Source organism: Schistocerca gregaria, chromosome 2, assembly GCF_023897955.1.
Source record: "Schistocerca gregaria isolate iqSchGreg1 chromosome 2, iqSchGreg1.2, whole genome shotgun sequence".
NCBI classification, from domain to species: Eukaryota; Metazoa; Arthropoda; class Insecta; order Orthoptera; family Acrididae; genus Schistocerca; species Schistocerca gregaria.
Genome location: NC_064921.1, coordinates 38056694 through 38081010, shown reverse-complemented (window position 1 = coordinate 38081010; position 24317 = coordinate 38056694). Strand labels below are relative to the sequence as shown.

The 24317-nt window shown below is 38.3% G+C and overlaps 1 protein-coding gene across 9 annotated transcripts in view; it reads left to right on the top strand.

Moving 5' to 3' along the window:
* LOC126336277 (caskin-2) overlaps positions 1-24317 on the top strand; it is a 942083-nt gene that overhangs the window by 898829 nt on the left and 18937 nt on the right. For all 9 annotated transcript variants that reach the window (XM_049999790.1, XM_049999789.1, XM_049999788.1 and 6 more), the window contains 5 exons: positions 1607-1698; positions 2037-2132; positions 2390-2644; positions 21358-21468; positions 24074-24175. In XM_049999790.1, the coding sequence (XP_049855747.1) occupies positions 1607-1698; positions 2037-2132; positions 2390-2644; positions 21358-21468; positions 24074-24175 (656 nt within the window). The remainder of the gene's footprint in view (positions 1-1606; positions 1699-2036; positions 2133-2389; positions 2645-21357; positions 21469-24073; positions 24176-24317) is intronic.

Here is a 24317-nt window from a genome sequence, read left to right as displayed (position 1 = left end):
ATTTTCAGAGCGCTCCCTCAAATCAGGAATGGTCACCCTCTCTTTACTTTATTTGGATTCTGAAAACACTGATAGTTTGAAACCCACTTGCACTTTTTTTCAAATGATAAGAAAGCCACAGATCAAGGCAGCTGAATAAATGCAGTATTTTTTAACTTCCAAAATGCATTTGACTCAGTACCACACCTACACTTATTGTCAAAAGTATGATCATATGGTGAGTCAAATCACTGGACTAAGGATTTCCCGTCACGGAGGAAATAGGACACAGCCTGTTACCACACACGGAGACTCGTTGGCACACGTAGAAGTAGCTTCAGATGTTTCGTAGGAAAATATGTTAAGACCCTTGCTATTTATGTTCTCAAATATTAATGGCCTTCCAGACAACAATAATAGCAACCTCAGACTTTTTACGCATGTAGCTGTCATTTATAATGAAGAACTGTCTTAAAAATTGCACAAATATTCAGTCAGATCTTCATAAAACTTGGAAGTGGTGAAAAGATTGGCAACTTGTTTTAAATGTTCAGAAATGTAAAATTGTGTACTTCGTTAAACCAAAATATGTAATATCTTATGGCTACATTATCAATGAATTATCAGGGATATAAAATTGACTATTCGGATAGACACGGTCACTGGTAAATGAAGTCGCTTACATAACAAATAGGCCTAACAAGAGAAATTGAACATATGCAAAGAAGGTGGTTTTAAATGACGAATCCAGGAATATACCACAACCTCTCTATGCATCACACCCATAGCGAAAGCGAAAAAAAATTAGACTAATTATAGCACACACAGAGGAGTTTAAGCAATAATTCCCCCTGTATTCCATATATGAATGTAACAGGAAAAGGCTCTAGTAACTGGTATTCACTGCTGTGCACTTCACAGTACTTAAAAGGAGTATTTATATAGATGTAATGTGTATTTTTGGATATGTTTGAATAAGTAATGATAGGAAGTACATTGACCAATGTGCAAGCTGGCTGAAGCAGTCACAACACATTCTGCAGGAAGAAATCATTCAGTGAACTGTTGTGTAGATGAGGTGTTTTCCGTAGTTAGCCATTACCAAAAATAATTATTCCTTTATGAAATGAAACAATATTTGCTCACATGTGTAAGCAACAGTATTAGTATTCTTCAAAGTTCATTTAATCAATGGAAAATCCAGGATGGAATGTAACAGTATTACGAAAAGGAAAGTTGTCACTCACCATATGCTGAATCGCAGATAGGCACTACAAAAAGACTGTCACAAATATAACTTTTAACCAGTAAGGCCTTCATCAAAGAAGATCACACACACACACACACACACACACACACACACACACACACACACACAAATGAGCTGTGTGTGTGTGGGTGTGTGTGTATTTTTGACAAAGATTTATTTGTGACAGTCTCTGAGTTCATTAAACTTGAAGACAACCGCAGTGTGAGTGTCTTAATCAAAAATTTAATGATTGAACAGTATTTTTTCGTGTGTGTTACGTCTCTTTCACCCAGTGTGTTTCAGGTGATTTTATTTTGATGTACCGGTAGCTGTTTCTAATTAAGTGTAACTGTTTCTAATTAAAATCTTTATTTTCAGAGGCATGTGACCATAGTGAAGTATACGAACTGACAGGAAAATCACCCGGGGCACAGTTCTCGTACCCCGCCTTCACATTCCCAGGTCCACAGGTGAGTCACATTTGACATAAACTAGTTCCAACACATGTACGTTTCTGACCAACAAAGTTTCATAAGAACAGATTTCAGCTGAAGTTAAATGATATATATTTATGTGCCAAAGTATACTTATGACAGCATAAAAATGTTGTACTGGTGTTGTTGAGAGAGAAATAGAACACGCAAATATCATGTAACCGCTTATTCACAGCTCGGTATTCACTTTCATGAATAATTCAGAGCATATGACAACCATTTATTTACTTCGAAGATGTCATTAAATTGTCCTGTTTCATTTGCTACAATTTCGACAAATATGACTGTAGTTGTGTTTTTTGTGACATCTGCAGGGTGTTCAGTACACACAGTTAATGCATTCTGGCAAGAGTGCAGCGTACTACCACCAGATGTCTCTTCAGGAAGATCAAGGAATTGATATGACACAGGTGAGGTGAAGACTGCAATTCCTACAAATGAATCATTTCTTCTTTTTAAAATAATAATAGTAGTGATAATGAGGAGGAGGAGGAGGCTAACTTGACTTGGTAAATTTGGCAATTCCTTTTCAAAAATTAGAGGAAAACAACAATGAAATGTTTTTATTAGAATACAGAGAAATTATGTACAGGTGTAGTTATTGAGCCTCCAAGGGTGTTAACTGCACGTATAAGTAGTGTCGTGCTGTTTGGAACACACGTTGCAGAGTCCCGGGAGAGACAGTCCGGGTTCCTCGGGTTCCGGGTCGGGCTCCGGGTCGCGCCACAGCACTGCGAGCCTGGACAGCGGGCGGGCGTCCGGCTACCACCTGCTGGGGCCGAGCAGCGGTGGCACGGGGCTGCGGGGGCCGGGGACGCTCTCGTCCAGCCCACGCTGCTCCCTCTCCTCGTCCTCGCTCGGCTCCTCGGAGCTCGGCGGTCCCGCTGCCCGAGCCGAGAGGCTGCTGCAGCAGGGGGTGCCGGTGAGTGCCGAGGCCCACGCTGTGCCTAGAGAACTCACTCCTCATTGTGATTCTCACAGTAGGGACGGTATTAGTCTCAATATACTTTACTTGTGTACACTGACGTCCTTGAACAGTGAAATATTGTTGTTATAATGACAATGATGATTGTGATAATGGTAGAACTCAGCTGTTGTGATGTTGAAAGAATGGTCCCAAGGATGGTAGGGGGGGGGGCAGTGAAGTTCCTAAATCTGGATTTAAATTTTTGCACGCAAAGATACGGTAATTGAAAGTTTTGGTCTTGGTATACCTGATTTGTTGTTTTTTTCCTCAGTCTTGTATAATTCAAACACACACACAAACACACGGAGAGAAAGAGGGAGAACATTGGGATAGCTTTATTTATAGTACTTGATCATGTCTCTCTAATCTTCACAACTGATTCTTGTAGACTTTTCGCAATGGAAAATACAGGGTGATTATAATTAAAGTTATACTTTCAAACTACTGTAGAAATAACACCACTGGTCAGAATGACATCAAATTGAAACGGAATATTATCGGAGAAGGGGGAAAACGTATGGCAGAAGAAAAATAAATAGTTACAAAATGTAGCAATAAATGGTGCTGTACGCATCAAAATTAGTGGTGGTCGACTAGAGATGACAAATGAATCGTACAACGATGCCTGAGGTGTATATTTGTTGTTAAGGAAACTGTACTACCCAGTGTGCATGGGTGTACAGGTGTGATACTGTTAGTTACAAGATTCACCACGGCAAGGTCGTATCACATTGGCTGGGAAAATTGATTTTTAATTGCCCTGAGGCCAAAAACCACATAAAAAACATTATTCACATTGGTTTTTAATTGTCCTGAGGCCAAAAACTGCATAAAAAGCGTCAATCACATTGGTTTTTAATTATCCTGAGGCCTAAAGCTACATAAAAAGCATCAATCAAAATCAGATCAGATTATTAATTTCTGTGTGACTGGCACAAGACATGTTCACTACGCTGTCCACCTTTTCCTGCAAAAAGTTGAAATTGAGAAAGAGCATGTTCCCCAGTTGATCGAAATGTTTCTGGGGTCATGTTCAGAATGTGTCGCACAATCTGTGCCTTCAGTGGATCCATGTTTGCAATCGGAATACTGAGCACGACGTCTTTCAGATAGCCCCACAGCCAGAAGTCACACAGATTAAGGTCAGGTGATCGGGACGGCCAAGCTGTAGGGAAGCTGCGGCTGTTAATTCTAGCATTTCTGAAATGGCACTTCAGCAGCTGCTTAACTGGATTTACAATGTGCGGAGGTGCGCCATCTTGCATAAAAATGATCCCATCCACACATCCACACTGTCGGAGAACTGGGATGACGTGGTTGCACAAAGGACACTCGTAGTGCTTACCAGTGACGGTACAGGTAACAGGACTGGAAGCACCTGTTTCTTCGAAAAAATATGGCCCTATGATAAGTGTTGCCGTAAACCCTCACCATACAGTGACCATTTCAGGATGATGTGGTACCGGTTGATATGCGTGTGGATTTTCCATTGCGCATATTCGACAATTCTGTGTATTGACATATCCTGTCAGAGCTTCGTCTGTCCACAAAATCTTCCACGGTCAGTCATTGTCCACTTCTGTGAGTGCAAGAAATTCTAAACCAAACGTCTCCCTTGCTGGCAGGTCAACAGGAAGCAACTCATGCATATGGGTAATTTTGAATGAATAAGGCTGCTTCGTAGGATTTAACACACCGTGCTCACGGGTATGTCCAGTGTTCAGGCAATTCTCCGTGCACCACACTCCTGTACTGCTGTCACCACTGCTTCCACGGATGTCGAATCGATTTGTGTTCTACCTCTACCAGTCTTTTCAAATTTCATTTTCTCCAGATCCATGGCAGTCATTGGACCAATGCCTTTTTTCAAGCAGTAAGTGTCAGGAATTTCTGCAGAGCAACATGTGCACAGTCATCATGCTTGTAATACAGTTTTACAAGCAGAGCACGATCCTGCATTGAGGCAGTCATGGCAAACGATGCAAATGCGAAAGGAGGAAAAGCCGTGTACCCGGCATTTTTATACCAACTTCAATGGGCCGTGTGACAGACATTTTCATTTATATATTCTGACACTTACAGCACCACCTATTGATCAATTTTCACACTATTTGTTTTCTTGTGCCATACTTTTTCCCCGTCTCGTATAATATCCCGTTGCAATTTGATGTCATTCTGACTCTGGTACAGCATTTTGAATGTTTAACTTTAATTATAATCTTTAACTACTGATTTGTATAATACAATTTAACGGGATAGATAAAAAAAATATACCCACCAAGCGACAGCAAGAGAACATCCACATAAAAATGGGGTTTTACTTACGCAAGCTTTCGGAGCCAGTGGCTGCTTCTTCTGGCAGATGGGTTGAAGGGAAAGGAAGAGACGTGAAAGAAAAGGACTAGAGAGGTTTTGGAAATGGAATAAAGTCACCCAGAATCCCAGGTCAAGGGAGACACACTGGACATGATGAGAGTCTTCCCTGATTCGTGGTTATGGGTGACTTTTTCCAAACTCTACCCCTTTTACTTAAACTTCTCCAGTCCTTTTCCTTCACCCCTCTTCCTTCCCCTTCAACCCTCCTGCTGGAAGAAAGAGCCACTGACTCTGAAAGCTCGCATAAATAGAATCCTTTTTTATGTGTGTGTTCTCCTGCTGGCACTCAGTGAATACATTTTTTTATCTATCCAATTACATTATATTGTCAAGAATTGTGTTATATGCTTTCAAGCAATACCTCTGCCCCAGAAGGCTCACAATACCACCTATACTCGCAAGGGCTGTCGGCCAGTTCTTCCATTACGGGAGCTCTCAAAATACTCCGTGATTATTTAATGTTTAGGTCTTCCAATTCTTCAGAATCAAGAGCAGGATGTTGTTGGCATTTCCACCGGTATTTGTATGTTTGCACATAGAATAATTCTGTGAGGTGCCAGTTCCTGCCTGGATTTCCCAAAGTTTTGCTGGAAAAGGTGTTGGAAAACGTTGGCTGTCATGGGAAAATTACCCACCCTCGAGACCAGCCTCATTGGCTCTGAGAACCACCCATTTGGAAGGATTACTATCTCTAGACCAAATAAAAATGCCTCTGCTTCTGCAATGGGATACTGTCCCCTTATGACTGTCTACATAGATAATCTGCAAGCCACCGTACGGTGCGTAGTGATGTCTACCCTGTACCACTACTAGTTATTCACGGAAATAGAACAAGGGGAAAACGCTGTCTATAGACCTCCGTATGAGCCTTAATTTCTCATGCATCGTCTTCTTGGTCCTTGCGTGCAGGGTTTGTTGGTGGCAGTAGAGTTGTTCAGCAGTCAGCTTTAAATATTGGTTCTCTTAATTTTCTCAATAGTGTTCCTTGAAGAGAGAGAGAGAGAGAGAGAGAGAGAGAGAGAGAGAGAGAGAGGGAGAGGGGGGAGGAAAAAAAGCATCGCCTTTCCTCCAGGGGTTCCCACTTGAGACAGTGCTGTTCGAACCTACCAGTAACAAATGTAGTAGCCCACTTCTGTATTGCTTCTGTGTCTTTCTTCAATCCAACCTGGTACTGATCCCAAACACTCCAGCAGTGTTCAAGAGGGGGGGCGGAGGGGGCGGCATCGGCGTCTTATATGCAGTCTCCTTTAAATGTGAACCACATTTTCCTAAAATTCTGCCAGTAAACCTAAACTGTCCATTCACCTTTCCTACCACAGTTCTCACATGCTTATTTCATTTCATATCACTTTGAAACATGATGCCCAGGTCTTTAAATGACTTGACTGGGTCAAGCAGGACACTACTACTTCATCTGAAAACGGTAGAGAATTAGCATAAAGGAGTGATCGAGAAGTAGCATGTTGGACTCACAGCTTTAATGTTTTATGCTTTATTCACGTTTGTAACTCTCACGTTTCCACTACTCGAGAAACCTCGACCTACTCTGTTTACGTAAAAATGGACACCAGTCACTTTTGTGTCAGGAATATGCAAAACATTTGGAAATACATTCTTGTTCCCTTTGTTCATATGCCACTTATATATTAAAAATTAAAAGAAATATTTTCTAATATTATAAAAAAACCTCATTTACTTTACCTCACATCCTTCCATCACGGTTATTCAACATAGCACAGTGCATTTTTCAATTATGGTAGTAAGGTTACTCCATTTTGTTTAACACTGAAATATAAACTGCAGGTCTAAACTTTCAGACAGCAGCCATTAAAGTGATTATCAGAATTATTAAAAGGAAACAGCCTGCTTGAAGACAGAGATAAGCTGCACACAAAAGTTTGAGTTTGTACAGTGCCATGACCAGCACTGGGTTAACGCTGTCTTTAGGCTGTCAGCTGTGTGAACACTGAGTTGAGCAGGCTGTTGCTGACTGAAATAAAATCTAATGTGAGTGCAGTGTCTGTTGCTGCAATTGAGAGATGGAGAAAGATAGGTTGGCTGAACGTCTTACAGAAAATATACAGGAGGGCTTTTCTGTGATCTACCTAAGGCATTTGACTGTGTGAATCACAGTATTCTGCTAGATAAATTGAAGTATTAATGGTTTTTAGCTTAGAATCGTAATTCAAGCACACTATTTCGAAATAAGAAAAAATACAGAAGAAATACACAAAATGCTTAAAAATGCACAGAAAAATAAGGCTAGCTTATTCCATCAAAGTATTAGAGAACTGAATCATCAGGTAGAAGAGCATCTTATACATCTGGAAAATTTCGAGAGCTCTGAAGGGATAGACTACCTGTGCCTATCTGAGCATCGAGTAGCCACTGGGTTAGATAACTTTCATAGAAAAGATTACACTCTAGCAGCTTGCTCGTGCAGAACTGATATGGGAAAAGTAGTAACTGTTACACATATTAAGACAGTACACGAGCTCAAAAACATTGAGATGAGTAGATTTTGTAGTGATAAGTAAACACATAGAATTGTGTGTTTGTGAATTAATACTGAAAAATAGTTCATTTTTAATTGTAACTGCAACAGATCCCTGAAGGGAAAGTTTGATGTGTTTTTAATGAATCTGCATTCCTTACCGTGCTTTGTGTCTGAGAGCAGCAATCGGTCTATGGCGACTTTCCTGTATGTTTTATAAAGCAAAAATTATTTGGAACCTACAATTTGATCTCAGTAATTAACAAATTAATCCTAACTGATAATGTTTTATTTGCTGAAAGCAAGAAAATAAATGTTTACTCGGTAAAAAATACTCTCTCTGATCATGATGCACATTTAATCACAAAGCGAGACAGTAACTGTTTATTCAGATGCTCTCTCTGATCGTGATTAACAGTTAGTTAGGATAAAAACATAGTGCTTTATTGTTTGGATACTCACTAGTGGAAATCAGTTAGAATAATTAATGACTCCAGGATAAATATTTTTAGGAATAGTTTACAAGAGATGCCCTGGGATGAACCAAATGCTAACATAAAATTTAATCTATTCCATTACAAATTCATATCATTATTTGAAAATAGCTTTTCACATAAGCTAATTGCAGAGGACATTAAACGGCCAGGTGGATCACTAAAGGGAGTAAAGTAACTTGTGAAATAAAAAGGGAAAATATATCTGTTGGCATCAACAAATAGAGATCCTGAGGTAGCCACACACTACAAAATCTATTCAAAATTTCTACGAAAAATTATTAAAAAGTCAAGGAACGTGCACTTATTCGTAATGCCAAAAATTGATACTTCCAACAATAGATTTAAGCCTATGTGGATTGTAGTAAAATGAGAGACAGGACAATCAACCACGAAAAAGAATAACACTACTGTTGAATTGAATATATGGGCTATAAATTATGAGTCATAGCCAGTAAATATATTCAATAGTCTTTTCAAAAATCTAGTAGAAATTATAGGGATCATCAGTTCAATAGAAACAGCAACAACCATAAAACTAAATCATATGATTGTATCAACAACTTGTAGATTAAAACTGAAGAAAGTGCAAAAAGGTGGGAATTTAAGGAGATGGGAACTGGATAAACCGACTAAATCAGAGGTTGTACAGAGGTTCATGTAGACTATATGGGAACAATTGTCACAAATGGGGGAAAGAAATACAGTAGAAGAAGAATGGGTAACTCTGAGGGATGAAGTAGTGAAAGCAGCAGACGTTCAAGTAGGTAAAAAGATGAGGGCTAGTAGAAATCCTTGGGTAACAGAAGAAATATTGAATTTAATTAATGAAAGGAGAAAATATAAAAATGCAGTAAATGAAGCTGGCAAAAAGGAATACAAACGTCTCAAAAATGAGATCGACAGTAAGTGCAAAATGGCTAAGCAGGGATGGCTAGAGGACAAATGTAAGGATGTAGAGGCTTATCTCATGAGGGGTAAGATAGATACAGCCTACAGGAAAATTAAAGAGACCTTTGGAGAAAATAGAACCACTTGTATGAATATCAAGAGCTCAGATGGAAACCCAGTTCTAAGCATAGAAGGGAAAGCCGAAAGGTGGAAGGAGTGTATAGAGGGTCTATACAAAGTCGATGTACTTGAGGACAATATTATGGAAATGGAAGAGGATGTAGATGAAGATGAAATGGGAGATATGATACTGCGTGAAGAGTTTGACAGAGCTCAGAAAGACCTGAGTCGAAACAAGGCCCCGGGAGTAGACAATGTTCCGTTAGACTACTGATGGCCTGACAAAACTCTACCATCTGGCGAGTAAGATGTATGAGACAGGCGAAATACCCTCAGACTTCAAGAAGAATATAATAATTCCAATCCCAAAGAAAGCAGGTGTTGGCAGATGTGAAAATTACTGAACTATCGGTTTAATAAGTCACAGCTGCAAAATACTGAAGCCAATTCTTTACAGACGAATGGAAGAACTGGTAGAAGCTGACCTTGGAGAAGATCAGTTTGGATTCCGTAGAAATATTGGAACACGTGAGGCAATTACTGACTCTATGACTTATCTTAGAAGAAAGATTAAGGAAAGGCAAACCAACATTTCTAGCATTTGCAGACTTACAGAAAACTTTTTATTGGAATACACTCTTTCAAATTCTGAAGGTGGCAGGGTTAAAATACAGGGAGCGAAAGGGTATTTACAATTTGTACAGAAACCAGATGGCAATTGTAAGAGTCGAGGGGTATGAAAGGGAGGCAGTGGTTGGGAAGGGAGTGAGACAGGGTTGTAGCCTCTCCCCAACGTTATTCAATCTGTATATTGAGCAAGCAGTAAAGGAAATGAAAGAAAAATTCAGAACAGGTATTAAAATCCATGGAGAAGAAAAAAAACTTTGAGGTTCACCAGTGACATTGTAATTCTGTCAGAGACAGCAAAGGACTTGGAAGAGCAGCTGAACGGAATGGACAGTGTCTTGAAAGGAGGATATAAGATTAACATCTACAAAAGCAAAACAAGGATAATGGAATGGAGTCGAATTAAGTCGGGGGGATGCTGAGGGAATTAGATTAGAAAATGAGAGACTTAAAGTAGTAAGGGAGTTGTGCTATTTGGCGAGCAAAATAACTGATGATGGTTGAAATAGAGAGGATATAAAATGTAGACTAGCAAAAATGGCAAGGAAAGTGCTTCCCCGAAGAGAAATTTGCTAACAGCGAGTATAGATTTAAGTGTCAGGAAGTCATTTCTGAAAGTATTTGTATGGAGTGTAGCCATGTATGGAAGTTTAACATGGATGATAAATAGTTTAGACAAGAACAGAATAGGAGCTTTTGAAATGTGGTGCTTCAGAAGAATGCTGAAGATTAGATGGGTAGACCAAGGAACTAATGAGGAGGTATTGAATAGAATTGGGGAGAAGAGGAGTTTGTGGCACAACTTGACAAGAAGAAGGGACCGGTTGGTAGGACATGAACTGAGGCATCAAGGGATCGCAAATTTAGCATTGGAGGGCAGCATGGACGGTAAAAATCGTAGAGGGAGACTAAGAGATGGATACACTAAGCAGATTCAGGATGTAGGTTGCATTAAGTTTTGGGAGATGAAGAAGCTTGCACAGGATAGAGTAGCATAGAGAGCTGCATCAAACCAGCCTCAGGACAGAAGACCACAACAACAACAACAACAGATGGAATTGAATCAATTGAGTTTCTTCAAAATTTAGTGATAGGTCGTTAGAGGTAAACCAGTTAAAGGTCTCCTGAAAAATTGCATTTACAGTGATCTCAAGATTAGTATTTGTTGAATTGTGTACCAGAATTGTCATGTCATTGGCAAACAAGGGAAATTTTACCTTAGCCCTTGTACATACTGGAAGGTCATTTATGAAAATAAGGAAAAGTAGAAGACCCAGAATAGAGCCCTGTGGGACCCCACAGTTTATTGTGCCCCCAGTAGAGAACACTGGTTCCCCATTAGTGTCCTTTACCATGACTTTCTGTTTCCGATCCTTTAAATAGGAGGCAAGCCATGTCCCTGCTTCGCCAGTTAACGCATAAAATTCTGCCTTTCTCAGAAAAATCTCACAGTTCACGCAATCGAATGCTGTAGAAAAGTCACAAAAAATTCCAGATGGAGATATTTTACTATTGATTGATTCAAGAATTGCATTGGTGAAAGAATATATTGCATCTTCTGTTTAGGTGTTTTTCTGGAAACCGAATTGACTTTTATTGAGAAAATTGTATTTACTAAGATTTTGAAGTATCCTTCTGTGTACAAGTTTCTTGAGAATCTTGGAGAAACAAGTTCAGAATTAAATAGGATGATAATTGGTTACTTTGTTTCTGTCATCCTTCTTGTACAATGGTTTCACAACTGCATATTTAAGTCTATCAGGGACAATTCCTAGTGTCAGTGATTCATTAAAGACGTGGCACAGTACTTCACAAATGAAAATGTGTGTGTGTTTCAACACTTTGAGCAAATACCATCAATAGCAGTTGAGTTTTTGTTTTTCATGGTCCTTATTATCTTCTTAATTTCCTCAACAGTGACAGGAGGCATGCTAATCTCCGGTGTTGCACTAAGTCCACTTCTTTGTAAAAGATTCAGGGTGTCATTTATAGAACCTTTACACCCTATCTTATGCGCTGCAGTCAAAAAATACTTGTTGAAAATCTTCACCTTTATCAATGATATTCCCATTATGTCTAACTTCAATATTTCCTGCATTGCTCAAATAACTAGCAGTTTCTCTTTTAATAATACCCCAGATGGTTTTTATTTTGTTGCCAGAATTATCTATTTCTGATTTGATGAACATACTTTTTGCCTTTATCAGAACTTCATTTAAGATCTTGCAGTACCTTTTATAATGAGCTCTTATTTCAGGATCATTTATATTTCTGAGAGAAACATAAAGCAGTCTTTTAGCCCTACATGATGTCTTTATTACTTTTGCTAATATGGCTCTGGTACTTGTTCTTTGCAGTTCTTAGAGGGAAGACAGCTTCAAAGTGCCACATAAATTCATTTATAAATAGGTTAAATTTGTCATTGACTTTCAGTGCTCTATAAATTGGGCTCCAGTCATTGAGTTGAAGATAACTGTTGAAGATTATGAGATTTTCATTATTAATTACCCTAAATGACCTTTTACAGACTTCGTCCTTCTCGTGTGGGCATATATCATTGATAGTTAGCAATCGGCCATCATGGTCTGAAAGACCATTTAGGACTTGTTTTACTGTTGCATTGGTGTTTCTATTCCCATCAATGAAAATATTACCTATAAGATTTGAACAGTAGTTCGTAACCCTTGTGGGGAAGTCTACCCTGGGTGTGAGGTTGTATGTGTTCATTATATGTAGCATGTCAGCTCTACTACTATCATAATCTAGAAAGTTAATGTTGAAGTCTCCTAAGACTACAGTATTTTTATTTTCTGAATATATATAGGATAGAAGAGATTCGAGTTGCTTAAAGAACATACATTGCTACCCTGATGGGTCGCTATACACTGTTACTATAATGTAATTGGTGCTGATTTCTTTGCCACAAGCTTCAAAATGCTGATCAAAACAGTACTTTGTGAGCTCTATAGATCTATACATTATATTCTTTTTTACATATATTATTACACCACTCTTCTGCACACTGTTTCTACAAAAGTGAGAGGCAATACAATAGCCATCTAGATTCAGCATATTGATACACTCCTTTTATGGTGTTCAGTAAAACAAAGGATATTGGCATTATCAATAGTATTACTGTCACTAATATTCATTGCCAACAGTTCTAGTTTACTTCCTAGGTCTCAAGATGGGCGAGTTTTTTTGTTGCGAAACCATAAAAAATCTTGTTTAGTAGAGCAGGTTTTCTAGGCCTCGAGCTCCTCTTTTGATTGTAGACTGCTGCAGTCTGTGGTGACACTACAGTAGTTTTGATGGAACACTGTGATCTAGTTGTTGACCCTGCTGCAGTTAATGTTAATGTTTCCAGTGCTGTAGTCGCTGTAGCTGGAGTTAATGACACTTGCAATTTCTTTACTTGAATTGTTTCTCAGTTTATCTGAAGTCACTGCAGTTGTACCACTCTGTGATCCTAGATTAGTCTCTACCATACTTACTGCTATTGGTGGATACTGTGATTCATTGAATTGATGTAGGTTTTCCAGTATTAAGTCACACAATCTAGATTTGCCACTGCTGTTCCTGTGCATTCCATGTGTTGTGAAGTCTTCTCTTAGATTGGCAGCTTTAAGAAAGCTAATGTTGCAGAACAATTTGCACATGTTCTCAATTTTACGATTTATAATTTCTATTTATTTATTTATTTACACAAGATGTTTTTGTTAGGTCATGTCGCTCAGGAATACTAACAATAGTTATTTTGAATGCTGGCACACACTGTAGCATTTTCTTCAGATTTCTTATTGCATGTTTCGCTTCGTTTTTGTAAACATTATTTGCTCCAGCTATTATTATAAATGAGTTATTTGAACCCGAGTCTCTGTATTTGTGGATATCTTTCGTAACAAAATGCAGAGGCGCACCTTGTTTCACTAGACCCATAACATTTACCTTTTCCAGTTTTTCTTTCAGTGTTTCAGCTAGCCCTCTTCCATGACTGTATGAGAATAAGTAAATATTTTCTTGATTTACTTTCCGATTTTCAGCCCTTTCATTTTTCCCCAGCAATAAAGTGTTAACCTTATCATCATATTGGTTTCTAATATATAATCTATTATTGCTTTTTTGCTGCCAGAATGAGTTAAATGTTTCTCATTGAGACCTTTTGCTGTAAGGTATTCACGAGAATTCGCAATTACTTCTTTTTTTGCACTACAGTACTGTCTGATAATACCTGATATCTATTACTTAATTTGATATGAAAATTATCTGTGGAAACGTTAGCCTGATGAGCCTTTTTAGGTGTGTAGGACATGTTAGAAAGTAGGTCAAAGTGAGTGTCTGCTGCTTTTACATTTGCCAACTTGGTTTTTTTCCACTGAGAAGGCATTTTTTAGTTTGTTTACTTCAGATTTTACCCGGCACACATCATTCATTAATGTTGTAACAACACATTGTTCAATGCCTGCATCATATGCCACGAAAAGTTCGTTAATGGCGTTGCACTGACCACTACACAAACACGTTTTATTGATTGGAATGTAATTTAAACTAACTGCGACAACACAATTTGGGTGAACCCACTGTTGAGCTGCTTCACACATACGGAGTCCCTGGGTTACATTTTCTCCACATACATAACACTTAACACCATTATTTTCGTAATTTGAACTGGAGTGATTTACCACTAACCAATATGTGATGCCATCTTGTCTTATATTTATTATGTTTAAAAAGTAAATTGTTTCATTAGAAATAACCTACAGTCCATTAAGAAACTTTTGCTTTTTCATTATGACCAACATTATTATTTGAACTTATTCTTACTCTGGTATTACTATGAATACATAGGTAATATATCTTCACTGAGATATACACAACAAGAAACAGTGCTATATCTATATATGTTCTCATATCATTTATATCTAAAAACAAAGTTGATGTAACTTACCAAATGAAAGCATTGGTATGTTGATAGACACACAAATAAACACAAACACACACACAAAATTCAAGCTTTCGCAACCCACGGTAGCTTCATCAGGAAAGAGGGAAGGAGAGAGAAAGACGAAATGATGTGGGTTTTAAGGGAGAGGGTAAGGAGTCACCTTCCCTTTTTACTGTAATCTACCATACAATTTTATCCTGCCTATATAAATGGCTCCTTAAAAAAATAGATCTGTTAGTCTATCACCACTAATAGCACACCACATTCCTATTTTCTGATCATGCACAGGTGCCTCATGCCTTTTGTTAGGCTTTTCAAAACTCCAGTAATGATTATTTTATGAACTAACGTAGCCACTTAGGTAGAACCGTGATTCGTCTGAAAAAGGAGGGGTCAATTTCTCTGTCATGCGCCCTATTCAAACTGTGTTCACAAAACTGCAACATTTTTGTACGGTCATCCTGTTTAAGTTGTTATTTTATTGGGCTGTAACTTGTTCCTCTTTCAACAGAGCCATATAGAAAATTCCCATTTGTTTAGAAAGAATCAAACTCATTTTCTAGGAGACCTTTCCAGAGTATGCCCAATGTTATCAAGTGTTACTTCTGTGAGTACTGCATGTGGTTGTCTACATTTCCTGTCAAGAACACTTCCCATTTCACAAAATTTATTTATCAATCTATGAATCGTACTCTGATTAGGAACACGAACATCAGGAAATTCCTCTCAAAATAATCTCATTACTGCACGTCCTTATCCAGCACACATGAATGAATCATACACGAATACTCTTTAGTGAATAGGATCTTGTAATTCGCCATTTCACTTGAAACACTTTCACTCAATACACTGTATTCCGTCGCCTAGCAAAAATGTACTACCTGCAGATCACTTCTGCACAAGCAAAGTCCTCACAGCGGAGGGGAAATACTTTCACCAAAGCAGAATTACAACATTTTGCAGCTGACACAAGTACTGTAATCAATCCAAGCATACATACAGGAGCAGAAGAAAATGGTAAACAGTGTTCTTAAAAATATCATTAACTAGTTTTTTGCAAGTGGTCTCACCCTCAATTTTAAGAAGTCACAGCATGCACATCTAGGTTTACTAAACCAATTATAAGTGTAACACAGGATGAGGAAATAACGTGTAGGGTGGGAACTTCAAAATTCTTAAGTGTGTGTATCAATGAGAATTTAAACTGGAGAAAGCACATTTTGGAACTCCTAAAACAACTTAATTCAGACACATTTGCATTTAGAATCGCTGCAAATCTTTGGGAGAGACAAATTAGTAAGCTGATATGTTCTTCATATTTTCATTCAATAATGTGATATGGAATAATATTTTGGGGTAACTCATTTTTAAGAAGGAAGGTCTTTATTGCTGAAAAATGTGCTGTAATAATGATATGTGATGCTCACCAAAGCTTTTCTTGTAGGCATCTTTGAAGAAGTCCTAACTACTACTTCACAGTAAAAAAGGTTGGAACTACAATTTTTGACCATTTACTCAGTGATATAAAATGTCCTGACAGACTGCAAAGTGAAATTTGAAGAGAAACCAAAAAGTTTCTCCTTGACAACTCTTTCTGTCCCATAGAAGAATTTATATTATTTTAACATGTAAAAGGTGATTGGTAGGAATTACTAATGCACATCTGTATGTTAAAAATAAAGTATTACAAATGTTCAGCATGTAAGCCATATTTACAAATTAATTTATCATGTGACTGTATAATAACTTATTTAACATCATTACAATTCAAAATGATCCACGGAACATGAAACTAACCAACCATAAAATTATGAGACAGGATTTCTGGCCATTAGGTACCTAAAGAAGGTTCTCTCTCTCTCTCTCTCTCTCTCTCTCTCTCTCTCTCTCTCTCTCTCTCACACACACACACACACACACACACACACACACACACACACACACACACACACACACTACTTCTGTTATTGCCTGTGTTTGGTCGTTTGCTATTATTCATTGGTGCAAAGGGTACTTCCTAAAATGCACAATATAGGATGGCCCATCTGAAGTTTCGGATGAGGTTCTCGGAAACTATACATCGGGTAAAAATATTGGGTAAGACAAGTTCATAAGCTCAAAGGGGGACATCAAATGATACTACACATGACCCCCAGCCCTCGCCCCCTTGGGTGGGGTGGGGGGCAACTTTTAAATCTTAAATGGAAACCCCCATTTGTCATTGTAGATTCGGATTCTCCATAAAAAAAAGTAATCAAGTTTTGTCTGAAACGTTTTTTTAAACCATTGACACGTGACGCTGAAATCTAGAAAAATTAAAATTGGATTAGAACTCCGATTTATTTAGAATGATCTGAGAAGGTTGCATCAAATCGATACAAAATGTGCACCAATTCTTCCATTATGTGAAATTAAGCTTTTTTTGCAGGATGTATCCTACCTGCTACAGTTTTTGATGGAGGGAGGCGGAATGGTATTAAAATCTCGTTAGGGTACTCTTCACAATTGCATTACTCACCCGACTGTGGCGTTACTGTGGCCAAACTGCGAACTATGGCTCAGTATAAAGGTCGGTGCAATGCGATCAGACGTCACTTCACTTTCAGATTATGAATGTAAACTTCAACTGATGAAAATAAATTATTCTTTAGCAAAACATGGCTCACTGTCCTCGTACAGAGATTGTTGATATGATGTTAATTTTAGGTGAATGCCATAACTATTACGCTGCAGCTGCGCAATTGTATGCAGATCGTTTCCCAAACAGACGACATCCAAGCGAAAACATTATTCTAAATTGCACTCAATGAGCTCGAAATGGATACATGCATCATCCACCTCGCCATCGCGAATACAATGAAAATGACGCTCGTATCCTTACCAGTCTTGCCTGTGTTCAACTGGATCCCAAAATGACTCAGATAAACTGGAATACCAAAATGGACTGTTTTGAGGATTTTGAAGGCACATAAATATCATGCATGTTATATCACACGGACACAGGCATTAATGCTGAAAGATATGCGTTGCGGCGGGGCGAGTTAAAAGTTGCCCTTAGTTGCGTAATTGTTTGACCACTGCCTTTCGTCGTACTGTGCACTATAAAAAGTTCCACCTACCTCAGTACAGCGTCTGGTCACCAGCGTGATTCCCTGCATGCGTAGATACCGTTCAGACGATGTTAAAAGGCGTGTTGAAGAGCAATATCTTCAATACTTACGTTTGCAAAGTCTGCATAAACTCTGGTAGGAAGCTATCCTGTAACAACGATTTTCGGGTGGAGAGCGACTGCTTCATTCTTTTAGAAAAAATGTCAAAATTCTGCAACAAATTCTTTATTTCTTTAGGCTCAAAATTAAAGAATTAATCATCAGCCTGTATTTATTTAAATGACTAATATCAATGGTCCTCATCTCACAGTTCATACAACCCATTATACAAGCAAGACAGCCAGAAATATACTTAAGTCCAACCCGAATTATTACGTGATCTACAGTCGATGCTCTGCTACAACATGTGAATTTCACATTCGGTCTTATTTTTTGTGGCTTTCTAATAAAGAAACTGCTTATCAACTGTTCCATCGATAAATATAAAACATGCTACGCAGAATTCTACAAAGACCGAAAGTTCATACGTGTTTATCTTTCCAACTAAACAATTCACAAAGCTCTCTAAATGTGACTGCTTTCACGGCAATACCATCCGGACGCGAAATACCAGTAACTTCTTCATTTTACTCATAATGTAGACGGATACGTCCAACATGATCTGTATGTCCAATAGCTAGCCAACGACTCACCACCTGCCGTTCCTTCCAGGGCCTATAACTACTTGATAAGCCCTGGAAATGCTTAACTCTGATTAGGTGTTCAAAATGACCAGCCAATCGAAACAATCCTTCATGTTCTTTCTCACATCAAAACTGTCCTATGCCAATCAATATTCACAGATGCATTTACGTCACTTCATGATGCAAATCTTAATGAATTGTTTAACAAAACCAAACGAAAAGGAAACTAATCTTGAATTGACTTTATAAAATTATTACTCTGCAAATGGCTATTCTGGCTGCCTTCTTACAAAAGCAAGTGCACTTGGACATAAGTCATCAGCAAGGTAGGGAAATTACAGCTTTCATTGCAACTGCTTGCTTCACACTTTGCCGTGACATAGTTACATAATGTTTTAACATCACATAATATTGAATCTTTACGTATATCCCACATATATACTCTCACTCACTCTCATTTATTCACACAACCAAAACAAATAGCTATTAAATAAATATTAATCCTTTCTGAATGTTACAAAAATGAAAAATAATTCCAAATGATACTTAAAGACAAACTGCTATGAATACTAACTGACTTTAATCAAATAAGTATTGGTTTTTGGTGTTTTGGTTAACTGTCTGTAAATCTGGAAGTATCTCAGCAAGGCATATGAGATTTTAACACAACCTTCCTTTTAATAACAAAGGGCTGTATATTGACTATTAACAAAATTGAGTAACATTTAATACTGTTTATTTACATTCTTGGAGGCTTGAATATTTTGTTGTCAAACTAACATAGGTTGCGCTTCCCACAGCTAGGCTAGTGACTGGTGCGAGAGAGTCATGCTAAGATACCAGCAGCTGTATATTGCACCACCAACGGCTCCAAAGCTATGAGCCTGTATTTTAGAGTAGCTTACTGCAATAAAATGCTATTGCATACTTACTCGCAAAGTTACAGCATGCATTTCTACCAATGGGCCTTGGAAATGATAAGAGATAACAATGATTTTTTTTAGATACATAATGTTCACCAATGAAGCCACGCACAAAAACAATGGTGAATTAAATAGTCATGATTGTTATTATTGGTCCCCTGTCAATCCACTCTGGCACAGACCCATTGACAATCAACACAAATGGTTGTTAATGGTCTGGGTGGAATTTTAAATGGTTACTTGATAGGACCATATCTTTTTCACTGAAATGTTGCTGGGGAATCTTATTTACAACTTCTCCATGATGATTTGTTGGAACTAATGGAAGATGTTGATTTAGAAACCAGACAAAGAATGTGGTTCCAACAGGAAAGAGCAGCTCCACATTCCGCTAAAAATGTAAGGAACGTTTTAAATTTATGGTACCCTGGTCGGTGAACGGGACATGGTGGAGCAATTCAGTGGCCTCCACGTTCACCAGACCTAACATCTCCTCATTTTTTCTTGTGGGATTGTTTAAAAAATATTATTTATGAGAGACAGCCCACAACTCAAAACAATATGGAGCAATGCATTCAAAGAGCGTATGCAGCCATACCATGGGATGTGCTGCTCAAAACTGTGGCTAACTTTTGCAGATGATTAACTTAATGCACTGAAACAAATGTGGATAATTTAGAACAATTTATTCATGGCTAATTTCATTAATTAAGCACCCCAAATTGTGAGAGGCAAGGGGACTCGCACTAATGAAGCACCCCAGATTGTGAGACGCAAGGGGACTCTCACTAATGAAGCACACCATGGGAACATCATTCTACTACGTACATGTCGTCTTTCCTGGGTGACACTAAAAAGAGGATACAGTACATTTTGTACAAAAATAGCTTAATTTGATGTAACAAAAGAAATGGTGCAAATTTTTTATAAATTTCATGTGTCTTACATAATTCTAAATAAATTGGAGTTCTTTCCTAATTTTACTTTGTTCTCGACATCAGTGCTATCTGTCTGTGGTTTAAAAATGTTTCAGACAAAACTTGATTACTTTTTTATGTAGAATCCGAATCTGCAATAACAATGGGTGTTTCCATTAAAGATTTAAAAGTTGAGCCCCCCCCCCCCCCCCCCAACCAAGGGGGTGGTGGCTGGTGGTCACGTGTAGAATCATTTGATGTCCCCCTTTGAGCTTACAAACTTGTCTTACCCACTATTTTTACCTGATGTATAGTTTTCGAGATAATCTCATCCGAAACTTCAAATGGACCATCCTGTATTTTTACCCACTTTCATAAGAGCAGCATGTAAGAAAGATCTGTTTATTTGCTTAATCCAAAACTGCTTCAGTAAAAACTGTTCAATTCTGCAGGCTGTAAAAACTTTGATATCATTGTGTAAAGCTGAGAATGATAATTTTCTTGTTGTGCAGGCCTACACTTACTATAGAGATTTTGTAAAACTATGGCATAATGTCTGGGGACACACAATCTTTATAATTTGTATCAGTTTCCACACCACTTGAAACACGAAACAGGTCCTGTTCTCTTCAGAAGCCATTATCAGCTCTTGTGGCATTTTCTATTGTGAACTGTTAAATTAAAGTTTTATTTAAAAACTAAACCTTTAGTATAAATTCACTTGATACAAGAGCTACAAGATTTGATGACAGTTTTTGAAGAGAATTGAAACTAGCCACAAAAATCAAATTTAATGTTTGTGATCCTGATTAGGAGAAAATGGATATAAATATAGAGAAACCCATGTCCTTGACTCATACGGCATAAGCAGAAGTATTATTGTTAAGAAACAACACCTAAACCTACCTAACGAAGCTGATTCTGATGCCTAATTCTGTTGAATGATAAAATTTGTGGACAAATGCTACTTTATTATGAATTTTTGTTTATAGGATACAATTGTTCTCTAGGCTGAGGCAATGCATTATTCTGTGATTTGTTCAAGATCATTATTGGAATAATGATAATACCCTTTTTGTGCACTGCAGGATCAGGATGTCCTACATGCTTGGCTTATGGATCTTCATTTTGAAGAATATTTTCCCCTGTTTGCTTCAGCTGGTTATGATATGCCCACAATGTGCAAAATGACACCAGAGGTAAGTTTGAAGTAAACTGTTAACAGAGAATAGGGATGTGTTGGTGTGGTTAAAATGCCTGTACAGAGAGTAAGTTGAATTATTACAGACAAGTTACAAGGACCATATCACACATCAATAGTTTTGTGACTGTCTGGTATGTGACACTTTGGTATAAGTATGGGTAATTTGCTGTGGGAAGGGGCAAATATTCATTCTGGATTAGATGCAGTTGGTGGATGTCAAGAATGTTTTTGAGGTATGTGAGAAAAGTAACGAGATAAATTTTTTATCTACCAAAGGTTTATTTTATTTATTTTATTTTTTATTTTTTATTTTTTTTTCGAACTGAAGTATTGTCCACTACATGGTAGTTCCCTTACACCAACAGAGTCATCATTCCCAGCCTTGGTGACAGTGCTGAAAGGCTACAACTGGTTGGGTCTTTAACATGTAGGTCACATTCTTTCGAATGTTCTACAGAGTCCAAAAATGACGAACTTTTAAAACATTTTTCAAAGGAATAAGAAAAGTCACAAGGATTAAGATCAGGTGAACAGGGGACTGTGAGACAACAGAAATGCCTTTTGAGGACAAAAATTCTGTGATGGGAATGGCCATGTGAGGTGGGGCATTGTGATGATGCAAAATTTACTTGGGATGAATCTGTGCTATCTGTGCCATCAATGAGAAATATTCCCTGTACGCCTGTTTCAATTTTTAAAGGTCATAATTGCAGATTCCTCAAGCTTAACACAAACCCTGGTGGCAATAATGTTGGTCATAATTTGTAAAAATCTCACAACGGCTGTACATAGGCGAAACTCAGGCCGAGCACTCAGAAGCCCGAGTAGAACAGCACAGTGTCGCCAGAACACTTGCAGTGTCGCCAGTCTCACACACATTGTGTATGATATAACTGATGATGAATACAATCACATAATCAGGTTCCGAGACTGACAATGTGATTTCAAAACTGGTTAACAGTCCATTATTCGGCTTCTCGGAAATAAAAGCACACATTTTTCAAAGAAGTTTTATTTGTGTGGGGATATAGTCAGTATAATTAATGTAGCAGCTCTTAGGTATAACATGATGTTCAACATCAGACACGATTTCTAGAGATACAAGCTGCTTACTCCGCAAAGTAATTGCATAGATAAAAAAATGTACTCACCCAGTAATGACAGGAGAGCATAAATGTAAACAAAAAAGAAGCCTTTGGAACCAGTGACTCCTTCTTCTGGTAGAAAGGCTGAAAGGAAATGAAGAGTGGAGAATGAAAAGGACTGAAGAGGTTTAGGAAAAGGGGCACATTCCGGAAATGTGACCCAGAACCCCAGGTCACGGGAGGCTTACCATACTTACGTCCTGTCCGATAAGTCTCCCCTGATCTGGGATTCTGGCACACTTTTCCAAACTCTTCCCCTGTTTCTAAATCTCTCCAGTCCTTTTCCTTCACCCCTCTTCCTTTCCCTTCAATCCCTCTTCCAGAAGAAGTGGCCACTGGCTCCAAAAGCTCGCATATGTGAAACCTGTTTTTTTATAAGTGTTCTCCTGCCACCACTCGGTAAGTAGATCTTATACTGTCAAAAATCGATTATTTTTGTTGTTGCGAATTGCTTAATCTGTACATTTCACTTCCTTTTTTGTATGTGAACACCATAATATTGGGATACAGCTACAATAATTCTTAACAGCAAATGCTGGAGAAAATGATTTTTCTATATTTTTATGTAGTATAAGATATTTGGTAATACTTTGCCAGTTCTATTTGCCAGTCATAGTTGTGTGGAATCATTACTTGTGTAACTACTTACAAATCTTCATAAAATTTTGTTTGTAAGTTTTGAAACTAAGAACAAAAGAAAACCCCAGATGGAATAACAGTGATATTAAGTGGGATGAGTTGATACCACCACACTGAGGAGGTGCTGAGTGGCAGACAGGCACATTTAAAAGTAGACTAAGCTGTTTGATACAGTCTTTCAGATTTAGCAAAACACTTACATCCATACATCTGCAACTTGCACATTTACCTCTGTCATCACTGGGCAGCGAGGCCCCACCGAAGTGAGTGACGATCTCTGCCACACTGCGTAGCAGAGGGTACACTAGAAGTGCAGTGGGGAAAGTGAGGGACAGCAGAGTACTGGTGGTTACAGACACCGAAGTGCTTTCCGGGAGAATACGAGACTATGGGCTGCTAGGTGCAGTTCTGCTGGTGGAGAGGGGAGGAGAAGAAAAGGGGAAAGGTCTATTCAGGTGCACAGGTGGACAGGAAACGTGTGAGATGGAGTGGAAACAGGGGCCCTCCACCTGCTCCTGTCTCCTTCCCCAGCCTCACACACACCCTCACTACCCATCCCGGCGGAGATCACTACTCACCTCAGTTGAGAGATGAGGACATAAGTGTGCAGTTAGACATGTATAAAAGTGTATGTGTATTTTTTTTTAAAGACAGTGGAGGACTGTGTCTGAGATGTTAGTCTACTCTTAAATGTACCTGTCTCCCAATCGACACCTCTTTTGTATGACAGCTAGCAATCTTCCCTAATTCATTTTGTTGAAACTAAAGATATTATATACGAAGAATGAAAAATGAATGACATTTGCCTTTTTATAGGATCTCACGGCCATTGGAATCAAGAAACCAAACCATAGGAAGAAACTAAAGGCTGAAATTGCTCAACTTAATATTTCTGATGGACTGCCAGACTATATTCCTGTAAGTTATTCACAATTAATACAGTTAGATTATGTAATGTGCATGTGCTTAGTGGTGTCGATACCGTACCAGACGGTTGCCGTACTCATCTCGTATTGCTGGTCTGATTCTTTTTCTCATCAAATCATGCCGTAACTGTAGC